Raw genomic sequence first — 19,786 nt, 5'->3', positions numbered from 1 at the left:
AGATGAATGAGATGATAAATTAGAGAATTAGAAAGGAAATTATAACCCATTTATCATTATGGTTTTGCTCCATAACCCATGGATAGGTAGAATGAATGAGAAAATAGATTAGACCTAGAATAAATGTGGGATTGCCACATCATCCTCATTATTTTCTTTTATTAGTATAGTTATATATATATATATATATATACTAGTTTGATCCTCCCGTGTTACAGGGTTTTTTTAAAGTTTTGCTATTTTATGATATTTATTTTATTTTTTAATGTAGTTTGTTTTAGTTTAATACATATATATTAGTTTTTTACTATATTTTTTAGCATTTTGCTATTTCCAATTGAGATGTGTAGGTTTTTTAGACTTTTAACGAACAAACATAAACGAACACGAACATGTTGATTTTTTTAAATGAACAAACATGAACACAAATATTTGTCTATGATGGGTAATATCAGAAGTTAACCGGCGATAGAAATGATAGACCAACAACGGAGAACGTGTAAAGAAGATAAATTAAATTAGGGTTTGATAGTGAAAGTGTTTACCAATAAATATGATCTTATAATTCATTTGAGGGCTATTAGGGTTTGGTAAGACCCATAACCCGTAGAAATTATTTTTTGATGATTAAGGGGTTATTTCACAAATAAATGAGATGTTATAACCCGTTTAAGAGTTATCCAGGTTTGGTGAGACCTATGACCTGTAAAAATTATTGTTTGATTATGAAAGAGTTTCACAAATAAATAAGATGTTATAACCCATTTAAAGAATATATGGGTTTGGTAAGACCCATACCCGTGATTTCAGGTCAAATGCCTAAGAAGCCTCCATTTAGAAATCAAGCAATCTGGTGGTTCTAGAAAATGGGGGGAACAACCTGAGAGCGACATGTAGAATTTCATGGTAGGCAATTATATAGATAGTTATATATATATATATAGGTAGTGGATCATTTCAGAAGTTTTTTTACAGCGAGAAGTGCGAGAAATGAATGTGTAACTCCATTAATCCCTATTTTCACTCCCTTTCTTATGTGTAAGTGTGTTGTGTAAGTGCATATGTATGTGTGTAGGTACGTATGTTTGTATATGTGTACATATGTTTGTATATGTGTATGTATGTTTGTATGTGTGTAGGTACATAGATTTGAATGTGGCTCGGTACATTTATATGTTTATAGGTTGGTTTGAATGTGTAATTAAGTCATAAATACAACCAACCTACATATATGTATGTAACATCATATGAAAGGGAGTTAAATTAGGGATTAATGGAGTTATACATTTATTTCTCGCACTTCTCGCTGTAATATCACTTCTCGCAAGATCCATCCTATATATGTATATACTTAACTAGCTTTTATTCCCCATATTACAGGGATTATTTTACATTATTCGTTTATAATATTTATATATTTTTGAATTTTAATTTTATTTATTGTATAAAAGTTAATAATATATACTTAGTATTTGATGATGAAAGTGTGCATTTGGCCTGATTTCACGGGTATGAGTCTCACCAAATCCATATATTTCAAAAACGGGTTATAACATTTCATTATATTAAAAATATGTGTTTTCTGATTATAGATAATATATATTCGTTTTTAGAGAAATCATATATTAATTTTTAGTATTTTATAGGATTTTCAGTTTTCATATCAAATATTTGGTAAGATTAATTTTTAATTTAATGAGATGTTATAATCTGTTTAAGAATATCTGGGTTTGGTGAGATCAATACCCGTGAATTCATGTCAAATGCATGAGAAGCCTCCATTTACAAATAATGCAATATGGTGATTGGTGGCTTGAGATAATGTAGGGAGCAACCTTAGAACTTTTAAAGGTTTCGTTTATATATATTATAGATACTTAATATTAACATTTTTAGTGTGACAGCTAGGGTTGTATAGTTATGTTACAACACTTCTTAGACCATGCGTAGGCGTAGTGATAGAGTTTTAGAAGGAAAACCAGCTTAAAGCGGGGGAATATTATCACCACCACCCCTAGTTGTGAGCTTATTTTTGGGTTGGAATGTCGTAGATACAACGAAAGCTTGTCTAATCACATGCTTAGATACCACAACGACACCGCATAGTTTTGAGTTTAGTTATGGGTCATTTTACCACTATGTCACTTTTGTAACACTACTTGCCATTTGTCAGAAAACAACAGGTTGTGTTTAGTTATCACTACACGTGATCTTAAGGTTAGACACATGGAATGTCTCCTTGAGAATCTCACTAAACACTTATCAAAGGTTATACGCTTCTTTTTTAAGAGTCTCATAGGATAAACACTTCTTAAGGTTACCAATTATTTTTACCATCTCAAATGGTCCAATGTATCTAGAACTTAACACCCATTTCTTCTAGAATTTCACTAAATCTTTCATAAGGGACACTTTCAATTGTACCTAGTCTTCTACTTGGAACTCCGGGTTTTGACAATCGACTTTCTCCGATATCTGCTTAGTATACACACTATGTTCATTTGCGTCCGTACAATACTTCAAACAATGTGCATTGAAACTGGAGTGATAGTTGCTGTATGAGAATCCAACCAAAATCAATTACACATGACCATAGCATAATAACATGTCTTCCAAAGTGTGTATCATCGCTTAAAACTAGCTAGGTGGCGCTTAAAACTAGCTAGGCGAGTTCTTAACTCCCTTTGCAACAGTTCACATAAGTATAAAGTCGGTTTAACTCTTCCATTTTATAACCTTCTCGAATTTGTAGAAATACGTTGACTTAGTCAGTCTATCAACGATAATTCATATATGGCCATACCATATTAACGTCTTGAGTAACCTAGTAACAAAATTATTCGTTATGAGTTCTCGTTTCAAAGTTGGGACTTATGGTTGTATTGTTGTAGATAATGAACTGTTTGTGATGTTCAAATTTAATCATCAAGCACATCAAACCTAAAGTTGGAAATCTCTATGTTTCTTTTCATTATACATTTAGATAAAAGTGTTGAGAAGTAGATGACAATGAATATTATACAATAATCCTAAGTTCCTAACCTAACAAGTGCCATAGCAAAAACTACATATTTGGCCACAACCCAATAGACTCGATAACTTCTAGGGATGGTCCCTCCTTTAATTTCCCATTTTAAGATTTGGAGCTTAATTAAAATTGACAATACCTACCCAATATATCGTTTAAAACAAGTTAGCCTATCTTGCCCATTCGAAAATAAATAATAGTATACGGCCAGCAGTTAATATTAATAAATAAACAATTTATTGCAATGCACATCCAGTCAAATAGGTAACACAATACACAAAGCAACAACGATAGCACGCGATCAAATACTTTTTAATTTCCAACGTTAGAACTTGCTAGAAAATTTTCTTTTAGTGTTTAAGTGTTTCGGTTTGCCTTTTGGTGGTTTTTTAGGAGTTTTTGGTGTTTTCTTCGTCTACCTTTTGATTTTGTAAGTTGTTTTCCCCTGGGGTTTTTGCTGGTTTCCTGCTAGCATTTTTACGAAATTTGTCATTCAAAAAAGAATTTGCAAGAAATTCAAGTTATTGTTAAATGAAGTAATAAACCGTAACTTGATATTAATAATTAAACAATTTATGTAATATGTAATTGTAACGGTGCGTTAAACTTAGTATAATAGTTATATTATTATATTTTGTACTTAATTATAATGCCACAACCAAACGATGGAAAGGACAGACCATATCAAACCAAATATAAATATTTGGCAGAAACGGTAAAATCAAAGAGTCGGCCTTGAGTTTTACGTTGACGAATACGTTAAAAACTAATATTACTTGTTAATGTTTTTCTTGTCTTGTGCTATTTTTAAGGATATTGATACTTTGATACCTTGGATTCTAGAGACTTCAGTTCCTACGTTGTTAGTGTCAAAACAAATCTTAGGTTTCTTTAATTATTATTATTATTTTAGTAATTCCATTTGGAACATTGGTGTCGTGGCTGTCAGTTTATGATAAAATATTAAAATCAATTATTCGACAAGAGTAAATAATAATATTGCAAGATGCATTACGTGTGTGACAAATCAACCATCAATATATATAGTATAAAATGCGGCAATTTTTATGCAACTTAAATTAAAGAAGCTGATTTGATAGGCCAGCTTAAGAATATTTGTACAATACGTGTATTTGTAAAGATGATAAATAAGTTATTTATAAATCCTTGTCTTGATGATATTGTAATGATACATAGAAGCTAGACATGAGCCAATTGTATATTTTAGGTAAATCTCATATTGACTGTGGACAGGAGATATTTTTGGTTCATAATTAAATGTTTCACCTCTTAAATCGTTAACACAATTTGGGTTTAATGTTAGTGGATGAGAGGAGAGTTGGTGCTCATGTGGGACTAGTAACACGATGGGTGACATTCTGAAAAGTCTCCACCTTAACAACTAAAAACGAATTCGTGAGTTGTACTATGAGCTCTGCAAAACAGACAATATTTGTGGTGCGAAGGGCAGGATGTTGCAGATGTAATGGCTCACCCGTCACTTTTAAAAAAAATAAACTCCTAATGAGCAATTGTAATATTTTATATTTATTACGTATTCTTGTAACGTATTTTTGTTATATTGTTCTTTAATATACTTTATATTATATTTTATTATGTGATACAACAAAATTTCCAAACCAAATCGATAAATCTATAATCAAATGATAGACTTCTGACACTAAATATAAGACCGTGTGTAGTGGATGGAGCCCCTATAAGTACGTTTTGCGTCATGTAACGTCACGTCATAATAGGGCTTTTTGATTAAAAAAAATAAGTGTAATTGATGGAGCTACCAATTATTATTATTATTATTATTATTATTATTATTATTATTATTATTTAAAATAATACAACTAAACCAACCCACCGATCAAAAATAAACTCATCCCATCCGGCGTTTTGTGGGAAGCGCTCCCATCTTCAGAGAGCCCAAAGCGCCCGGGACGGTGTTCCAGGGCGCTTTGGGGTACCCTTTAAAATAAATCATGAATCCACCACCTTACATAATTGTGATGAGATAGCCCGTGATCGAACACGCGACTTTGTTCACCTATAATGTATTCCAAGTGATTTGCTTTAGTCTATGAAAATATGTAAGCTTCAGAGTTGACTTTGTTTGGACAATTTATAATATTGAATATGGTGTTGAAGAGACAGTTTATGGTGTTGAATTAGGTAGATTCTATAGAGGCCCCAATAATATTAATAATACTGTGAAAAGAGAACCTGATGAATTATTTTCGAATTATTGATGAGGTATAAATATATTACTATTTTAATCAAAAGATATATGAAATATCCAAATGTGGATGAATACAATAATAGTTTATATCTTCATCATGTAACATTTAAAGTTTTTCTAGGGTCTTCTAATGGTGGACACACTAGCAGACGTGGCCTCTTATTCATCTTTCATTATACTTTGTACAAATAGTCAAATACATATAAAATCAACTGTTTAATCCAGATGGCATTTGATGATGTGAACATGAAAACAAAAGCTCATTTTGAATGCATACATCCTAAATCATTTGTCAAAGATTTATTTTGGTAACAGCATTGTTTTTTTAACCATAATTAACATGTTGAAACATATGTTCCACTCGAATCAAAGCAAAATATGATCATAGGCATCCCCAATACTTTCTTCTTTTGCTAACTGCCATAGGATATACACCTGAAAACTTGGATGATAAAACCGATTCAGTCCATAAGCGCAGACCTTTCGGCTACAGCCTCAAAACTCATTGGGCACCATATAGATTCGACACACACTTGCATCCCGATAATCACACACCAATAGACGTTCCCTTTATAATTAGCTAAAAATACTCACTTTCTTCGGCTATAATAATATCCACCGCCTGTATGATGTGGGTACCTATGGCGGGACCCGGACCTGCCACCATGACCTTCCCACGAGTGGCCTCTGTAAACCACCCTACCGCCACCAGTTTGACTCCAGCCAGCTGGCAAATTTCCCAATGCATTAAGTTCTTCCTCTTCTCTATCGTTATATTCTAATACCAGTCTCTTAATATCCTGTTTCTCTTCCAACTCTGCCGCTTCTTTCTGCTTTGTGCTCTGCACAAGTGAGCAGTCACTCGGTATCAACATCTGTTTCGTTTGCTGCTTGCTGCCTCGCTTGACCAAGACTTTGACCGGCACTTCCTTACGTTCTCGGGACTCATAATCCACTGCCTCGTCGCCACTTTCTCCCTCACTCACCCTTCCGACCGTGGGCCCCTCAAAAATGTTCATCGGTATCATCATGTTTAGTGTTGGTCGGGCACGCAACTCCAGTTTCCTCGAATCCAAACTTTCCTGCATTAGAGCCCTAAATTCTCGGTCAAAGTCAGCTTCTTCCTCAGGGTCAACTACCATCACTTTCTGCCTAACATGAAATTCATCATCCTCATCAGAAGCTTGACCACCATAATCGTCCTCGCTGTCACACGCCTCATCATCAAGCTCATCCTCGTCATCATTCCCGTCTGGATCCATTGTGCTACCCTGCGATGCACTGTCATAACCCCCGTTACCTTCTTCGTGGCCCCCGCCATTTTCTTCAATACCATTTGCAACAACTTGACCATTGACCGACGAGCTTCCAGATGCAGTGGTTAAAACAGTTGGTTTATCCTTCTCACTGCTAACCTTTTCAGTTAAAACTGTGCGTTCATTCTCCTCAAGCTGAACCAGAGCAGCATCGACTTCTTCAATGGTTAGATAACGAGTCATGTTGGGGCGCAAATCAGCGAATAAGTCCTGTAACGATTGAATTATTAAGTTATGATATAACGGGTGTGTTAAATTAGCTAATGAGAGGTTGTATAACTAACCTGCAAATCAAATTCTACATCGAGAGGAAGTGCACCTTTACTGAGTATGTATCGTTGAAAATGAATCAAAAACTGATCCAGTTTCCTCTTTGATGAACCTCGACCAAAGTAGTGCCCACAAGTCTCAAGAAGAGTGATTATCAATCTGATTCTAAAGCAGTCTTCAGGCGGATCAAGCACATCTTGCTAATTAAAGAGATAAAAAAAACAGATTAAAATATAACAAATTACAACATATAAAAAGACTCATTTGTACCTCTTCGGTCCCGTGACCAAAAACGAGAATCAAATATAACGTATCGAAAATAACCGAAGAATCCACATGTTCATAGTTGTACAGCTCGCCTAGAAACCGCATATGAGCAATTCGTCTTTGTTGCATCCCGTATTCGTTTACCTCCAATCCTAACCGAATTTCCTCCAAAACCTGTAAAATAAAATTTGATATTATAATGCGATGCGAATATAATTTACAACTACTGCTAAAACTTAATGATAATAAGATATGAAGAATAACTAACCTCGTCAACTACAGCAACTGCAAACTCATCATGATAGCGGCTCAATCCAGCAGTTAGTGAAGCAATCAAGTGAATTTGACCATATTTTCCTTTGTGAACCTTCAAAAAGCATTTTAACAAATACGGTTCACATTCACTCCATGGTAGCTTACGGAGTTGTCTCAGTACTTGCTCAATTGTTGTCTTATCCAGATCTGTGAAAAGTAACTTTCTAATATACTGCAAAAGATTATTCAACATCAACGTCAATAAAATATCATGAACTCGCATATTCTTGTAATAAAATAATAATAGTACCTGATGCAAAGGAGGACGAACTTTAGAGACTCGTGCAGATCGTTCAGGAGGTTTGCACAGGTAATACGCGTTTTCAACAAGGGTACTGTGTCGAGGATCCAAATTCTTAACGTTTTTTAGGCGCATGAGGATTTCCAGCATGTTTGCCATACGCACGTTGGTATCCGGGTACCGGTAAAGATATCTGCCACATGTCTCAAGAAGATTGCATGCCACATCAATGTTGTGATGGGTAAAGTCATCTAAACAAGCCTGTCAAAAGAAACAGTGAATCAGCATGCACTCAATGTGTTTAATGAAATTTCTCGAGTTACCTTTAGACAACTGAAGATGAGCCCAGATGGTGCAATCTTAAACTTGCAAAGCTCTCCAATAAAACGAATGTTTTTTATTTTTGTCTCGATGTTCATTTGATCCTGAAATATTAATGATTAGTAATAAATAATATGAAACTATATACGAGAGAGAATTTAATAATAAAACCTTTTTATTGATGAGGAAGTTGAACTCTTCCTCTAGTAACTGCAAAAGCATAGAAGGTACATCCTTCATACAAGTTGACAATGTGGCAACCATACGCGAGTAATACGGTAGCAGCTCCAAAGATGTCCTAGGTACATTAAACAGGGCTCTAACAAGCTTTTTGCGGGATGATTTTGAGTTTAAATAACAAAACTCCACCTGAAATTACATAAATATAAAATAAACAAACTTACATGGAAAGTGGATAGATTTTAAAAGGGGAAATTGTATTACAGTCAACTGGTCAATTAAGTCACGGCTCACACAACCAGGAAGCCTCTGCAACAAACCATCCAAGTTGGTTCCTTCGGGACCTCTAAGCTTCTCCTTCTCGGCTTCAACATCCTTTTCCTTTTCCTTTCCTTTATTATCTTTGTCTGATTCCTTTGTACTCTCTTTATCTTTTTCGTCTTCATCTTTCTTTTTTTCACTTTTACCGTCCGTTAAAACTGCGGCATCCACGGTGTCATGACCTTGGTCAGGTTCATGTGTTGAATCCTGCATAATTTTAAACGTGTAACAATTAATAAACGTGTAACGATTGCATGGAGATATTTAAAATGTCAGATCTGCTAAAAGTACTTACACTTGGTTGATCTTGTGTTTTTGAAGATTGATCGGTCACTTTCTGCTCCGCTTCTCCAAGTAACACAGCAGGAACAAACGCTCTAAGAACACGAGCATAAAATATTAAATTTTCCATCATCTCTACTTTTGTAAATGAAAAACTTATTGTATGTAAAAAAAACAAACAAACCTAAGATCAGGTAAACATTCATAAAAGCTTTTAGTATCTTCATCATCCCATAACGCTTCCGCAACAGAAGTTTCTTTTCCAGTACCAGAAGATGCCACATCATCACCTACTGTGAGCCTTGTGTGACCATCCTCAGGCATAACAGGTGGTTGCATATCAAGGGCTTCTGCTAAACTACACACCAGAAATTAAAAAGAATTGAAAAAGAATAACAATTTAAAAAAGGCAAAGTACAATAAGCGTTTAAATAGAACTTACGCGGACACACCCCGATACAGTTGGTCATAAGACTTCCTTAGTTTTTCATATGAAGAAGCATTTTCCTCACTGAGCTCACCTTTTGCATTTAAAACCTTTGCATTCTCATGCTCTAATTGGCGCAGTGACTTCACAAATTAACAACAGAAAAAAGACATCTGATCAAACTAAAAGATTTTTCGACTGTTACAAGGTAATATGAACACTTACGGTATGGTCAGACCGAAGCAGTTCAGCTGCTGCATCATAATATGTCTGAAACGCCTTTTTGAATACCTTCTTATGATCCGCAGTGATATTAAGCCCCTTTAAAAACTGCATACAAACTCCAGTTAACAACACAATATAAAAGAATATAATATACAGTATACAATAAGTTAAACTAAAAGATAACACACCTCTTCAACAAGATCTTCTCCAGCATGCGGGAGTCCTATGAAATACCTGGCTTGTCTTGCAAAACTAGCAAGAAGAGACAAATTTGTATGAGCTAGATCTCTATCTTTTAAATGTTCTAAACTGGCAAGATCCTTAATAATAGTCACAAAAACAGAAGCATCTTCTATAACTCCATCAAAGAAAAGTTCTAGAAGAAGTTTTAAAGCACTGCGTTTCTTCATGGCCTTCAAATTCCTGTCTGCATCTGCATCTTCTGCAGACTTCCCGGGAAAGAAGGTTTTCATGAGCCCTTGGACCAAAGTTGGAGAAAAGTCTTTGTATCTTTGATGAAGCAATGAACAGACCTGATTTACATAATAATATAAGTAAATAAAAACCAAACCTGTTATAGTTGTATGTCTAAAACATTATATAAGTATTAATTACCTGAACTGCAGCCTGTATGTCTGAACTTTTCAACTTAGCATCGCATATTGCAGCCACTGCTTCACTAACAAACTTACTTAAATTAACATTTTTTAACTCATCCATCAAACTTTCACGCTGCTCTTCATTGATCTGTTTAAGTTTCTTAATAACAGCTGTATTACGCTTGATGCTGGAGTCCAATGTTCTAAGTGCTCCGGAGTCTAGTGCAAAACAATTAAAATAATTTCAATAATCAATTAAAGAAATATCTTAAAAACTGTTTTCCATACAATGAGTACTAACTAACCAGGTCTTTCGGGATTCAGATTAGTTTGTCGAAGGGCTAATTTTGCTATTAATGACTTCTTTAATTCTTCACGGCGAGATACCTACAATATACAATAAGCATTAAAGATAGTAAAAAAAAGATCCATGTTTTCTACACTGATAAACTTTATACCTCATCGTCTTGCTTGCTCTGACTATCACCAACACCATGTGAATCGTCATCAGGATGTTCCATCTTCTTACTTGTAAGAAGTAAAAACAGACTTCAACCTGCTGAGAATAATCTTAGGAAAATAGTTAGTGATAATATTCATGTATACATATTTTTTGAACGGCAAACATACAATACTCTTAAAACTTCCAAAATTCCTATAAATATACAACACTTGCCTGGGTTAGAACTAGGGGTGTGCAAAGCCAGTTCGGTTTCGGTTAAGTTCTGTGATTTTTCCAATGCATTTCACTATTTCTATGTTTTTTTCCTTTGTTCAGTTGTGCTAGTTAAAATTTGTTCGGTTATGGTGTTCCAAGCTCAATTATGAAGTTTCAATTTTCAAAGCTGAAATATATCGGTTCCAAGCTTAATTATGATGTTCCAACTTCCAAGCTATGTTATAAACAGTTGCAGCATAAACTTAAATGTTCGAAGCTGGAAACATATGTACAAAAGTTGGAAATAGAGATATAAAATTTGGAAAACCATAAACATACAAGGTCCAGTCATTAACCATAACCGTCGGTTTTAGGGGTGAGCAGAAAACCGAATTAACCAAAACGAAACCGACTATAACCGAACCGAAACCAAAAATAACTGAAAACCAAACGGTTTGTATATTCAAAAAACCGATGACTTCGGTTTCGATTTCTCCTAAAAACCGAACCAAACCATGCTCAGCCCTAGTCGGTTTTATTCAGTTATGGTAATTTTGGTTACTATTTCGGTTAAAGGTTCAATTTTTGCTCTGCACATTATTCAATAAACTAACAGCAACAACTAATAACCTGATTCCACAAAAACCTAAGGTACAGTGTGGCTAGGGTTTCACTTAATTCTAATAGAACATGACGTTGCATAATTGATTATAAACTACTTCAATTGGTACGGGTGAAAACAACGCTTGGTATAACCTAAATACATAGCCCTAATCTGTAACAGTTAAAATTACAGAGATGTAGAACACATACATACCTCGAAATTGTGTGTTGACAAGATGAATTGGATGCTTGTTAGAGCGTTGTAGGAGTTATGTGAGAGATGAATTGGATGATCATTGGAGATTGGTGATGATATATGAGATCAATTGAGATATACGGGTAAATTAGGGTTCGTATTTTATTTATTTGGGGCAGATGATTTTGATTTTACGTGTCCAACTTATGCATCGATATAACTGGAAATATTACTTTCCAAATTATTAATGTTTTAAAAAATAATAATAAACACAAAATGACCGTCTTATTGTTTTTTATTTAGTCAAAAATATGACACATAAGTTGAACTTGTGCAATATAAACGTGTTCTGTGTAACACTTTGACCAAAGTAACTAAACGAGTTGTGTTACGTGACTGATGAATTGATGGGTAATGATCAGGTTTGGATGATTTAATAGGGTTGTCGGGTCGTAGAAAAATTAGTTAAACGGTAGTGGGTCAACCTGTTTAATTGATCATGTTGACGTGTACCAAACAATGGCGAAGGTTGCTTAGGGTCTGGGGTTGCCCTGCCCCCCCCCCCCCCCCTTGTTTTTTTACAGAACATTGTAAATGTACTTGTTTCGTCCAAAATTTTTTATACGTAGTTTAAATTTAGCCGTTTTCGGCCGAAATCTTTATACGTAGTGTAAAATTTAGCCGTTTTCGACCGAAAAATTTTATACGTGGTGTAAAATTTAGCCGTTTTCGACCGAAATTTTTTATACGTAGTGTAAATTTAGCCGTTTCTGGCCGAAAATTTTAGTCGGCCCCCTTTGTTTGTGAAATTTTGAGTCCCCCCCCCCCCCCGGATGTGTTAGTCCAAGCTTCGCCACTGGTCCCAAATATAGCCCGGTTATCTATACAGTTCAACCCAAATAAAGTATGTTTTTAAACGGGTTAGATACGTCAACCTAAACTTTATTATTCATGTGTCGTACTTAAAATATGATTAGAATGATAAAAAATGAAAACGTACAAAAAAACGTACGTGTATGATCACACTCGTAGCAAAGCTAGTGTTAAGGTTTAAAAGGAGTGTGCTGAAATGAGATAGAGAGATTGTTGTGAATTCAAACGACATAGGAAATAACCATGTACAACACCATACATGTTTTATATGAATTACAGAACTTCAAAACGAAAAGATAAAAAAATAAGACGAAGCCTTATAGGTTAGTGGTATCAAGATGTGTTGTAAATGTGTTATTTTCAAGCGATTGATTGTCGCGTTGTATGTATTGTTGTAGATTTTTTAGAGGTTGTGGGTATGTTTGGCGGGAAGCTTTTAGGAGCTTTAAGCTTCAAGCTTTTAAGAAAAAGCTCATACTCAATTAAAAGCTATGTTTGGTTCAAGGAGCTTGAAGCTTTTAGGTCAGAAGAAAAAGCTAAAGACTTAAAGCTTCTACTAGTAGCGTTTAGAAATAGCTACAAGCTTTTAGTATGTTAATATACTTAAATAACCTTCCAAAATGAATACATTTACTATTATTGTTTTTAGTTATGCCCATTTTAGTAATTTTATACGTTTTATTAAAATCTCTAGCTACTATGCCAAACATCTAAATATATCTAAAAAGCTACAGCTAACCGCATACCCTGTTTGGCATCGCATTCACCGATTTTTCTTTTCTCTCTACTTGTAATATCAATAATATGTATTAGTGAGTAATCTCCTTGCTAAAGGAGAGTATTATGTAAGTACCAAGAAATTCTTCCCTTGGAAAAAACAGTTGTGAAATAAATATATCAGTTCTTATTATCCATCAAGTTCATATTTAAGAATTTTGCAAAACCTGGAGCCCTAGAGCCATAAGAGTACCGTTGAGGCAGGAGGCCGTATGGAACAAATTGGTTGGGTTGGTCACTTGAAAAATTCAACTTAAAAGGTTCACTTAGCTGGATAAGAAGAAGAGGTAAGATTTATTTTATGACTGTTAAATTACTTCAAAAGTAGTTATTATAATCTCTCCTTAAGCATTTTTACAAAAATTTGATTTCTCAAAACAAAACTCGATTAATCTTTATCGAAACTAAATGATTTCTAATTGAAAACTTAGTAAGCAAATAATGACTTCATGTCTTTCAGACATAGGCACATGTCTTATGCATAAAATGAAACTAATGAAAGAGAAGTTGTTGAACAACTTTCATAAAATTGGAGACATATGCATGTCTTTCACAAAAATAAAATCAATAAACGAGAAGTTGTTGAACAACTTTCATAAAATTGGAAGCATATACATGTCTTTCACAAATAATGAACTTCATAATCAAGAAATTATTAAACGAGACATCTCTACATGTGTTTGTTACATATCTTTCTTACACAAGTTGAGTTTAAAACCCACTTTCAAAAAATAGTTTACCTACAATTATAAATTGCTTAACAGCATAAAAGATTTCCGCATTTTGGTATCAAAGCTTTTAGATACAGGGTATGTTTGGAAGTTGTAGCTGGTGGCGCAGCTAACCGCATTCTCACCGATGTTTCTCACCGATACCCTGTTTGGAAATGAATTAACCTTTAAAAGGAACAACTTCAATAGTCACATAATCTGATAATCACATTACACCATTGAATTTATAATAATTTAGTAATTAATTATAAAGAGGTAAGATTTATTTTATGACTGTTATTAGAATCTTCAGTTTATTAGAATCTTCAGTTTATTAGAATCTTCAGATTTTGATTCGATATTCCAAAAACAAAAACCATCCTTGATAAATCTTGTACTGGGGTATATCCATATTATATATTTATATCCATCTTTTTAATTTATATATAAAAAATAGCAATTAATTATAAACCAAAAAGTTGAAATAACAATGTAACTACATTAACACAATCCTACAATTTAACATGTAACCTGTTTCTAACAAAAATGTAAAACCAGACGTCATGTAACAAGATCGAGTTCATCACGACATGGACGAACAACATCTAATCTCATCATACTCCTATATTCACCTAGAACAGGCGCACCCGCTTGCACACACAACTCCACAACCGCGGGAGCCTTACCATAAAACCTCTTCAGATCATTAGACAACGGAGGCCCTGACACATCAGCAACATGCCATACATAATTGGGTCCCACCAAATCAAAAACCGTCGCTTCTTGCCACGCGTGCATACCATTTCTAGATTGATGTTTTGACGCCTGACAATTTCTAACTTTATGCCCCTTGGGACCCACCTGAACCTCGGGACAATATCCACATGTATGCACTTTGTATCTTTCCATTATCTTTTGCACCCCTGATATCATCTCAAACCATGAATCAAGTGTCAAGATGCTTAGTTCCTTCGAAGTCAACCTTTTGGTCAACGAAAGATCTAAACTCGAGTCATTTATGGTATCTTCAACAGCTACTAAGTTTGTTTCTGACTGAAAATCAACAATTCTACCTTCTATGCTGTAAACGGGTCGGGTTCTTCTCTTTGTAGGGTGGTTTTCAAGATTCAGCCCGGCTTGTATGCAGAGCTCTAAAATGGCGGGAAGTTGTTTAACTTTACGACTCTCATTGTGTAAAACTCTGGGCTTTCCAACACGGTCAAAGAGATGGTAGCATTTAGGAAAATAAATTACATCATGAATTCTTCCTTTTCGCCAGACGTGTGTAGCATTTCTTAGACCACTTTTTGGACCGGTGCAAGTCCTGATCTCATGCCCTACTTGACCAATGTGAACCTCAAAACAATGGCTGAAAACCAGTACATAATCTGGGTTATAGTTTATCTTAACGGACCAAATCAAGAATATTGATGTAGTTAACAATTCAGCTTTAATCAACTGTTGACAGAAAGCTAGAAATCATCTTTGAAATGTATAATATGTTGAAATGGTTCATGCATGCTGTGATTTAAGTGATAAGGATGGATTAGTATGACTACAAGATGAACTTCGTGTTTGATGAAATGCGTCAATGAAGAAATTGTGAAATTTGAATGACTTAATACCAAATATATAATGGATTCTTATCAATGGATCAAACTAAAAGAAGCGGGTTGAAAATGAAAGGTGTGTTGGTTTAAACGGTTATACCTGCATCGAAGAACTGGAACAACATTTACAAGCTTTGATAAACCCAATAATATCAACTCTCTAGCTCGATAAACCTGATGGGCTACACCAACAAGTTCAGGAACAAGCAGACCATTATCAGGTGGTTCTTCTAGAAGTTTGCATGGTTGTAATTTTCTTGCTTCTCTCTCTTGCTTGGCTCTCTGAACCAAAACTTTCATAGGTGTTGGGTAGGGTTTTCTCTCAGACTTGCTCTTCGCGGGTTTCGGTACGTCTGCATACAGATTATCATAGTCACCATCCGGTGCTTCGGTTGTCTCTACTGTTAGGGGTCTCGAGAAAACTAAAAGGTGGGTAGGATTTAACTGGAGCTTCTTCAGAGAATTAAAATGAAAAATGAATGCTGATGATATATATGTTCGGTGCATCGAGTAATTCAATATAGAGCTGTCATGGTAAATGAAAGGGAAACCATCAGGTAAGACGACTAAAGTTTCAAGCTTTAATGCTTAATTAAGTTACCAAGAAACGGTCTTTAAGGCAATATGAATGATACTATGATAACAACTGATAACTAGTATATTAGTATATTACAAATATGTAGAGGACCTACCTCTTTAGACATTCTCAAAACATATACATAAAGGCAAAGGACGATTGCAATTCTGAAGAGGTTTTACTTGATCAAAGTCATGAGCATTGACTCAGTGGATGTCAAAGTCAATGAAAAATGCAGGATTGCATGGCTGTTTAATAAGCAAGTAATTTTCTGTCTTCAATACTCATTGTGTGTTTAGCACAAAAAATACAAAGACCAATTCTTAAATTTAGTTATCTCCCAAAAGAACTTAAAATGTCACGAAACCTACCCAAAATTAGAGATGAGCCCGGGATGGTACCGGTACCGATCCCGAAAACTTGAAATATTTGGTACCGGGTACGGTAGCGGTATTTCATGCAAAATTCGGGAAATACCGGTACCGAAAACTCAAAACTTGGTACCGTTTCGGTATCGAAAACGCTCATCCCTACCCAAAATGAGCCACTTATGATAAATTGAGTCTGGATTGCCAGACTTGCTACAAACTATAGATGCTACTTAAGATCCAAGTGAACAAAATGTATCAGCTTCTAGGGGTGAGCAGAAAACCGAATTAACCGAACCGAAACCGAAAAGAATTAACCGAAAAAACCGTACCGGAAAAAACCGAACCGAAGCATTAACCGACGGTTAATTTTTTGTTTTTTTTTTGAAAAACCGAAATTTCGGTTTCGATTCGGTTATCCATTTTTAAAATACCGAAAAAAACCGAACCGATTGATGGTGATAAAGATTATTAAGATGATGAGGAATGGACTAAACTTTGTAGATAAATAAGATGGTGAATGAAAATTGGGACTAAACTTATAATGTTTTTTAATTAAGAACTTTGTTGAATTTTAAATTTTATTTAGCAAATTTGTATTCGTATAGTTCCACCTAAAACGTGCCTAATTTTGTTTTTTGAATTTAATATATATGTGGTATTCTAATACATTCTTATGCAAGCTTAAAATTTGCACTTTCATTTTTTAATTTTATTTTTGCAATGTTTACACAGAATTGAAAAAAAAACGAAAATAACCGAAAACCGAATGGTTTGTATATTCAATAACCGGTTACTTTGGTTTCAGTTTGGGTATCGTCTAATAACCGAACCGAATCGTGCTCGGCCATCAACCTAAGATACTAAATGTACCAAATTACCCTGCCACCACTTTAAACTGAAATATACTTTTAACAAAAACCAGATTGAAATTGAAAGAAATAACTCAGATAACAGCCCAAAAAATATATTAAGTTTAAACAAAAATGAATAAACTTTATAAATGATATCATATGTGTTTTAAATTATTTGTTAAGCATTAGTTAGTAACTTTATTTTGACCAAATTCAACCACATAATCAAGCAAGTCTCACACAGGCATTTCATCGAGCACTTGGTATGCATTTCTTAAAAAACAATGCAAACATATTCTTTCAGCCCCATAATAACAAATTTAATCAACAATCATCATATTAAGCACTCATGGTTATAAGTTATCACATAAGAGTTTAGTACCTGCAAGTGGATGACCAGTGAGTGATTCAATTGATAAGAAATTGTGGATTCGGTGGGTTTTAGCAGATATTATACCTTGGATTTTGGAGTTTCATTTGGGTCGGGTATATCCGGTCCGGGTAGGTCCGACCCAAATAGCTCATAATACAAATCAATTCATTTGTTGACTCACGTCAACTGATCAACTTTATCCCTAAACCCTAACTCAAGTACTCAAACCTCCATTTATTCTTAACTATAACTACAACCAATTAAGCATCATTAAATCATATCTTAATCTCAATAACCCGGTGGCATGACGCAATGGAATGAACGGGAAATATATTGGTTAGAAATTAGAATAATGAAATAAATTATTATTATCTGCTCGTTATGTTTAATTAACGTATGAGAATGAAATGAATCTCGTTCTCTCTAAACACATCGACACCATTTATCTGCACCCTCCTAATGGGAAAGCAAGAAGGCCATGATTGGGTTTAAAAATGTTCATTGTGAATTCATTTATTATTATTTTTTTAACGACTAACATTGAATTTACATATTTATCAATCGTAAGACCTGAACCATTATGCTCGTAGGAAGAGACACGTTCCTAACACATTTGGTACTATTAGACTACAAGTTCTATGGTTGATGAATCAGGTTAAATTAATGAATGGGCCGATAATCTGTAAGAAAGTTTTTACTTTATAAGATCATGTGTAGTAGGCGTTAACCTACTGACACATTATCACAACATGCGTCAAAACCATTACATGAAGAGGGAGAGGGCCGCATGGCACCGGGAGATGGGAGAGGGATAATGGGTAGGGTACTGGGGTTATCACTGTTTTCAACCAATCACACTTACTCACTAATTCATATTTTAATAAAATAAAATAAAAAAATCAAATAACTTAGTTAAACTATTACACTAGTGAATGTTTCTTCATCTACGTGGAGTGAGTGACAAACACTTTATCAATTAAAGCTCCTCCACTACATATGATTTAAATGTTGAAAATTAGAATTTTATAGAGTGGTAAGGTAGAGACTTGGTGTTTTATGTGACCCATGTTCGACTCCTGCCCCCGCCATTTAGTTTCGGTGGCACCAGATATGATGGAAGACTAGGCGAGTAGGCGATGATCACTAATTCGATCATTGAACTTAACAGGTTTTCTGTACCGCACTATTGTGTCTTCGGCCAAGTGTTCAGATGCGTCGGCCTTAGGTTTTGTTGATATGATCAATTTCACCAATAGCCTATTTAAAGGTTTCGTTGATAGTTAAAGTAAATAATCGGTAGATAATGGGAGAGACATTGTGTGTGAATCAACATGATATTAAAAAATGAATGATTTACTTATTATGTGAACAAAAACAATTTGTATTTATGTGCCAAAAATATCTAAAATAGATTATTATTATTATTATATATAAAAATTAATAAGTTTGACGATGCAATCACGTGATTAGTTGCCAGACCTTCTTATTTGCTTTTAATTTCTTTTACATTTTCAAATTCGTGTCGGTTCACTACCGCAAAATACAAGTTTTTTTTGTCGTTGATATCGTCAAATGATTCCGGTCAAATTCACATCAGCTCGCGATTGCTACCCAAAGTTTTTTTTCCCATGAATTATTTTTAGTCCATCGATTCTGGATGTCAGGCCAAGGCTACAACGTGCCTGTATTTTTGGTTTTCGCTATGGTCTTTTTTATGTAAATATGTTAATTTGTTGTATTTTGAGTGTGGACGAATTAACTTATTGCTTTAATTTCGGAGTCGTAACCTAATACCAACTGAACCCATGTCGGATCACCACCACAACACATGGTTTTCTATGTATGATTTAGTCACAACAACGTTGATTTCGACTGAATTAACATTAGTTCGCAAACGCAATGCGTGGGATTTTTTATACCTATTTTATCCTCCGATTCCATAACGAATCGTATAAGTTCGCAACTGAAACGCACGTGTTTTTTGTTCGCCACATGTTTTAAAATTTTTAAATATGTTCAATTGTTGTATATTTAAGATCGAGTGTACGAAGTTATGGTTTGCTTTATTTTTTGGGTCATAACCAAATACCAATCGAAGTGTCATCGGTTCGTAACCGTAACACGTGTTTTGTTATGTTAATTTGTTG

General features: G+C 34.5%; 2 protein-coding genes across 4 annotated transcripts; both read right to left on the bottom strand.

Annotated features, from left to right (window-relative positions):
- Positions 1-5,429: 5,429 nt before the first annotated feature.
- Positions 5,430-11,745, bottom strand: LOC143572689 (regulator of nonsense transcripts UPF2-like). The gene is made up of 17 exons (XM_077057772.1): positions 11,516-11,745; positions 10,499-10,599; positions 10,346-10,427; positions 10,057-10,259; positions 9,630-9,974; positions 9,442-9,546; positions 9,232-9,359; positions 8,974-9,147; positions 8,803-8,884; positions 8,451-8,714; positions 8,178-8,375; positions 8,009-8,110; positions 7,695-7,946; positions 7,398-7,616; positions 7,133-7,303; positions 6,877-7,062; positions 5,430-6,802 (listed from the first exon to the last, which is right to left on the bottom strand). Exons 2-17 carry the CDS (start codon positions 10,559-10,561, stop codon positions 5,867-5,869), a joined length of 3,510 nt encoding a protein of 1,169 aa, XP_076913887.1. The 5' UTR covers positions 10,562-10,599; positions 11,516-11,745; the 3' UTR covers positions 5,430-5,866.
- A 2,619-nt stretch (positions 11,746-14,364) lies between these two features.
- Positions 14,365-17,745, bottom strand: LOC143572669 (APO protein 3, mitochondrial-like). Of its 3 annotated transcripts, none has more exons than XM_077057759.1 (3): positions 17,649-17,745; positions 15,568-15,993; positions 14,365-15,226 (listed from the first exon to the last, which is right to left on the bottom strand). In XM_077057759.1, exons 2-3 carry the CDS (start codon positions 15,972-15,974, stop codon positions 14,419-14,421), a joined length of 1,215 nt encoding a protein of 404 aa, XP_076913874.1. In that variant the 5' UTR covers positions 15,975-15,993; positions 17,649-17,745; the 3' UTR covers positions 14,365-14,418. The 3 variants fall into 3 exon arrangements, with proteins under 3 accessions (XP_076913874.1, XP_076913876.1, XP_076913873.1); XM_077057761.1 differs by lacking the exon at positions 17,649-17,745 and adding an exon at positions 16,579-16,647; XM_077057758.1 differs by lacking the exon at positions 17,649-17,745 and having other exon boundaries at positions 15,568-16,275.
- Positions 17,746-19,786: the final 2,041 nt, after the last annotated feature.

This window comes from Bidens hawaiensis, unplaced genomic scaffold (genome assembly GCF_021521415.1).
Source record: "Bidens hawaiensis isolate Kalapana, Puna unplaced genomic scaffold, B.hawaiensis_p1.1 tig00025990_1, whole genome shotgun sequence".
NCBI classification, from domain to species: Eukaryota; Viridiplantae; Streptophyta; class Magnoliopsida; order Asterales; family Asteraceae; genus Bidens; species Bidens hawaiensis.
The sequence above is the reverse complement of the archived record's forward strand: the minus strand, read 5'-3'. Positions and strand labels throughout refer to the sequence as shown.

Coding starts and splice junctions, on each gene's coding strand:
- LOC143572689 (XM_077057772.1), bottom strand. CDS start 10,561: ATGGAACATCCTGATGACGATTCACATGGTGTTGGTGATAGTCAGAGC. Junction 10,260..10,345: donor TCTGAATCCCGAAAGACCTG/GTTAGTTAGTAC, acceptor GTTTTGCACTAG/ACTCCGGAGCACTTAGAACA. Junction 9,547..9,629: donor GAGAAGATCTTGTTGAAGAG/GTGTGTTATCTT, acceptor GTTTGTATGCAG/TTTTTAAAGGGGCTTAATAT.
- LOC143572669 (XM_077057759.1), bottom strand. CDS start 15,974: ATGCACCGAACATATATATCATCAGCATTCATTTTTCATTTTAATTCT. Junction 15,227..15,567: donor GTTCCAGTTCTTCGATGCAG/GTATAACCGTTT, acceptor ACTGGTTTTCAG/CCATTGTTTTGAGGTTCACA.